Below are 2362 nucleotides of genomic sequence, written 5' to 3'. Positions count from 1 at the left end.
CGGGCATGGGGGGCGCGTGGGTGACAGAGCTGGGGTGGGAGCCCAGGGAGTCAGCAGGCTGACTCGCTCCTGGCCGGCACGTGGCTGACCTAGGTGGGACAAGAGCTGTTTGAGGAGCTGGGGGAATTGTTAAGTAGGTAGTGCGTGGTGGGTCTCTGGAGTAAATAGCATAGAATAGTTCAGGGCTGGTGAGCGGACTAACCCGGAGCAGTGAAGGGTGCTCGAGGGCCCCGCAGGGCTGTTACATAGGTGGTGTGTGGCGGGTTTCTGGAGGACCTTTGAAAACTTACAGGAGTCCTCCCATATGTGTGTTTTCAGCTTTTCATGACTTTAACTACCCATGGTCAGCTGTGGTCTACAAATACTAAATAGAAAATACAGAAATAAACGGTTTGTAAGTTTTCCATTGTCGTCATCCTGAGCGCTGTGACAGTGTCTCACACGGTCCCGGCCGTCTTGACCTGGGATGGGAATTGCCCCTTTGTCCAGGGCGTCTGTGCTGTGGGCGCTGCCCGCCCAGTTGCCACTTAGGGGCCGTCTCTGTTATGCGGCTGAGGAGCGTTGGGTGTGTCGGGTTACGTACCGTCTGCGATTTCTGACGCCCACTGGGGTCTTCGACAAAGCGTGTGTGGGGCTGTGTTTGAGTAGGAAGTGAGAAGCAGTCAGCTGGACTTCTGAGAAGTGTGAGGGACTTGGACATGGGGGAGTGGGCAGAAAGGTGCTGGGACAGAGGGCAGCCTACGCCGTTGGGTCTTCAGGACCCGGCGGGGGCCGGGTGTCGCAGGCCAGGCCAGTAGCAGCCGGCAGGGCAGGTGCGAGTGCTAAGAAGTGAGGGCTGATTTTGAACCTTCTGATGGCGATGGAAGTTCGCACTCAGCACGGCTCAGGCACCGTGAGTTTTTCTGACACTGCACCCTTCTGGAACTTGATCATACTGAACTGATCATACTGCACCCTTGCAGACCTCGAGCCAGTAGGTGAATGCCGTCAGTGTGGAAGGTTCGCCTTCTGCATCTGCAGCTCGTATGCCTCGGGCCGGGTCTGGCCCCTCAGGCTTCAAGGTTGGCAGGCCTGACTGCCCAGGGACAGTCGGGGCCTTGGGGTGCCGCTCCCCGTCTCTGGTACCTGCAGAGCAGTCCAGGCATCTAGCCTACCTCGCCGTAAATTGTTTCCCTTGTTTTCTGTTAAAGGAAGGAGTCGCGTGCTGTTGGGAATTAACTTTCTTTTCATGCCATGCAGATGGGCCTCGACGGCCTTCAGGCTGCTCTGTGTGTAACTGTGGGATAGGTAGGACAGTCACCTCTTACTAGCCTCCTTGTTCCCTTTGACACTCTTCTCCTAGAACCCACCCACAGGTATGTTTAATTTTGCCATGGAGCAAACAGCTTAACTGAGTTACAGCCTGGTGTTCGTTGCCTGTGGCTCATGGCGTCAGGTTCTCTCAACGTGTTTTGTTCTTTGGAGCTGGAAGGAGAGATTACAGAAAAAGGTCTAGGCAAGGGGTAGAGACCATGTACAAAACAAAAAGAATTACAGTAGCTTCTTTATACTTTTCAACTACAGCGCTGGACACAGGAGGCCGGGAGATGGTCAGACAGAAGCCTTCGTCATAGAGGAAGTTAATCTGGCTGAGCCTAGAAAGGCGAGGGTTCACTAAGAATGCGTGTCCAGGGCCGTCCGCCCTTTCCTAGGAAGATACTAGTGGGTAGTAAACCGAGGAGAAGGAAGACTTGGGGCTCAGCGAGGCTGTGGGGAGGTGAAGGCAGTCCTGGGTCCCAGTGCTGCAGCAGCAGCTGGAGCAGGGCGAGCGGACAGGACCCCAGGGGGGGGTCTCCGGTAAAGATACGGCAGTGCCAGTCGCTTGTCTGTTCATTTGTTTATATAAAAAATACCACATGGCAGAGCTTTTCTGCGGAAGAATTTGGGAAGAATTAATGGTAAGTATAAAGCAGCTTGTTCTAACTCTTTGCCGTAGGGTGTGCACACTCGCGGGGAGACGGAGGAAGGGGGCGTCATGTGGCAGTCCCTTCCCCATTCTCCTGGGATTTGGGGCACGCACGCACATGCACCTGGTATGATTTTCAAACTGCCAGGTCTAGGACTTGAACCGTTGCTGACCATGTAGGAGACCAGCACCTTAACCACTGCGCCACCTGCTGGCCCCAAAGCACGCTTTAAAAACAAAGCGTGTGTGGGGCTGTGTTTGAGTAGGAAGTGAGAAGCAGTCAGCTGGACTTCTGAGAAGTGTGAGGGACTTGGACATGGGGGAGTGGGCAGAAAGGTGCTGGGACAGAGGGCAGCCTACGCCGTTGGGTCTTCAGGACCCGGCGGGGGCCGGGGGCAGCTGCTCGGGGCAGGAGAG

At 55.4% G+C, this 2362-nt stretch overlaps 1 protein-coding gene across 1 annotated transcript in view; it reads left to right on the top strand.

Annotated features, from left to right (window-relative positions):
* Positions 1-2362, top strand: part of ATP2C1 (ATPase secretory pathway Ca2+ transporting 1) — a gene marked incomplete in the record, with an annotated part of 93026 nt that overhangs the window by 56713 nt on the left and 33951 nt on the right. The window contains 1 exon segment of the mRNA XM_014591585.1: positions 1240-1260. Coding sequence (XP_014447071.1) covers positions 1240-1260 — 21 coding nt within the window.

This window comes from Tupaia chinensis, unplaced genomic scaffold (assembly GCF_000334495.1).
Source record: "Tupaia chinensis unplaced genomic scaffold, TupChi_1.0 Scaffold000601_1, whole genome shotgun sequence".
NCBI lineage: Eukaryota > Metazoa > Chordata > Mammalia > Scandentia > Tupaiidae > Tupaia > Tupaia belangeri.
Note: the sequence above shows the minus strand (reverse complement) of the source record. Positions and strands in the feature narration are given on the sequence as shown.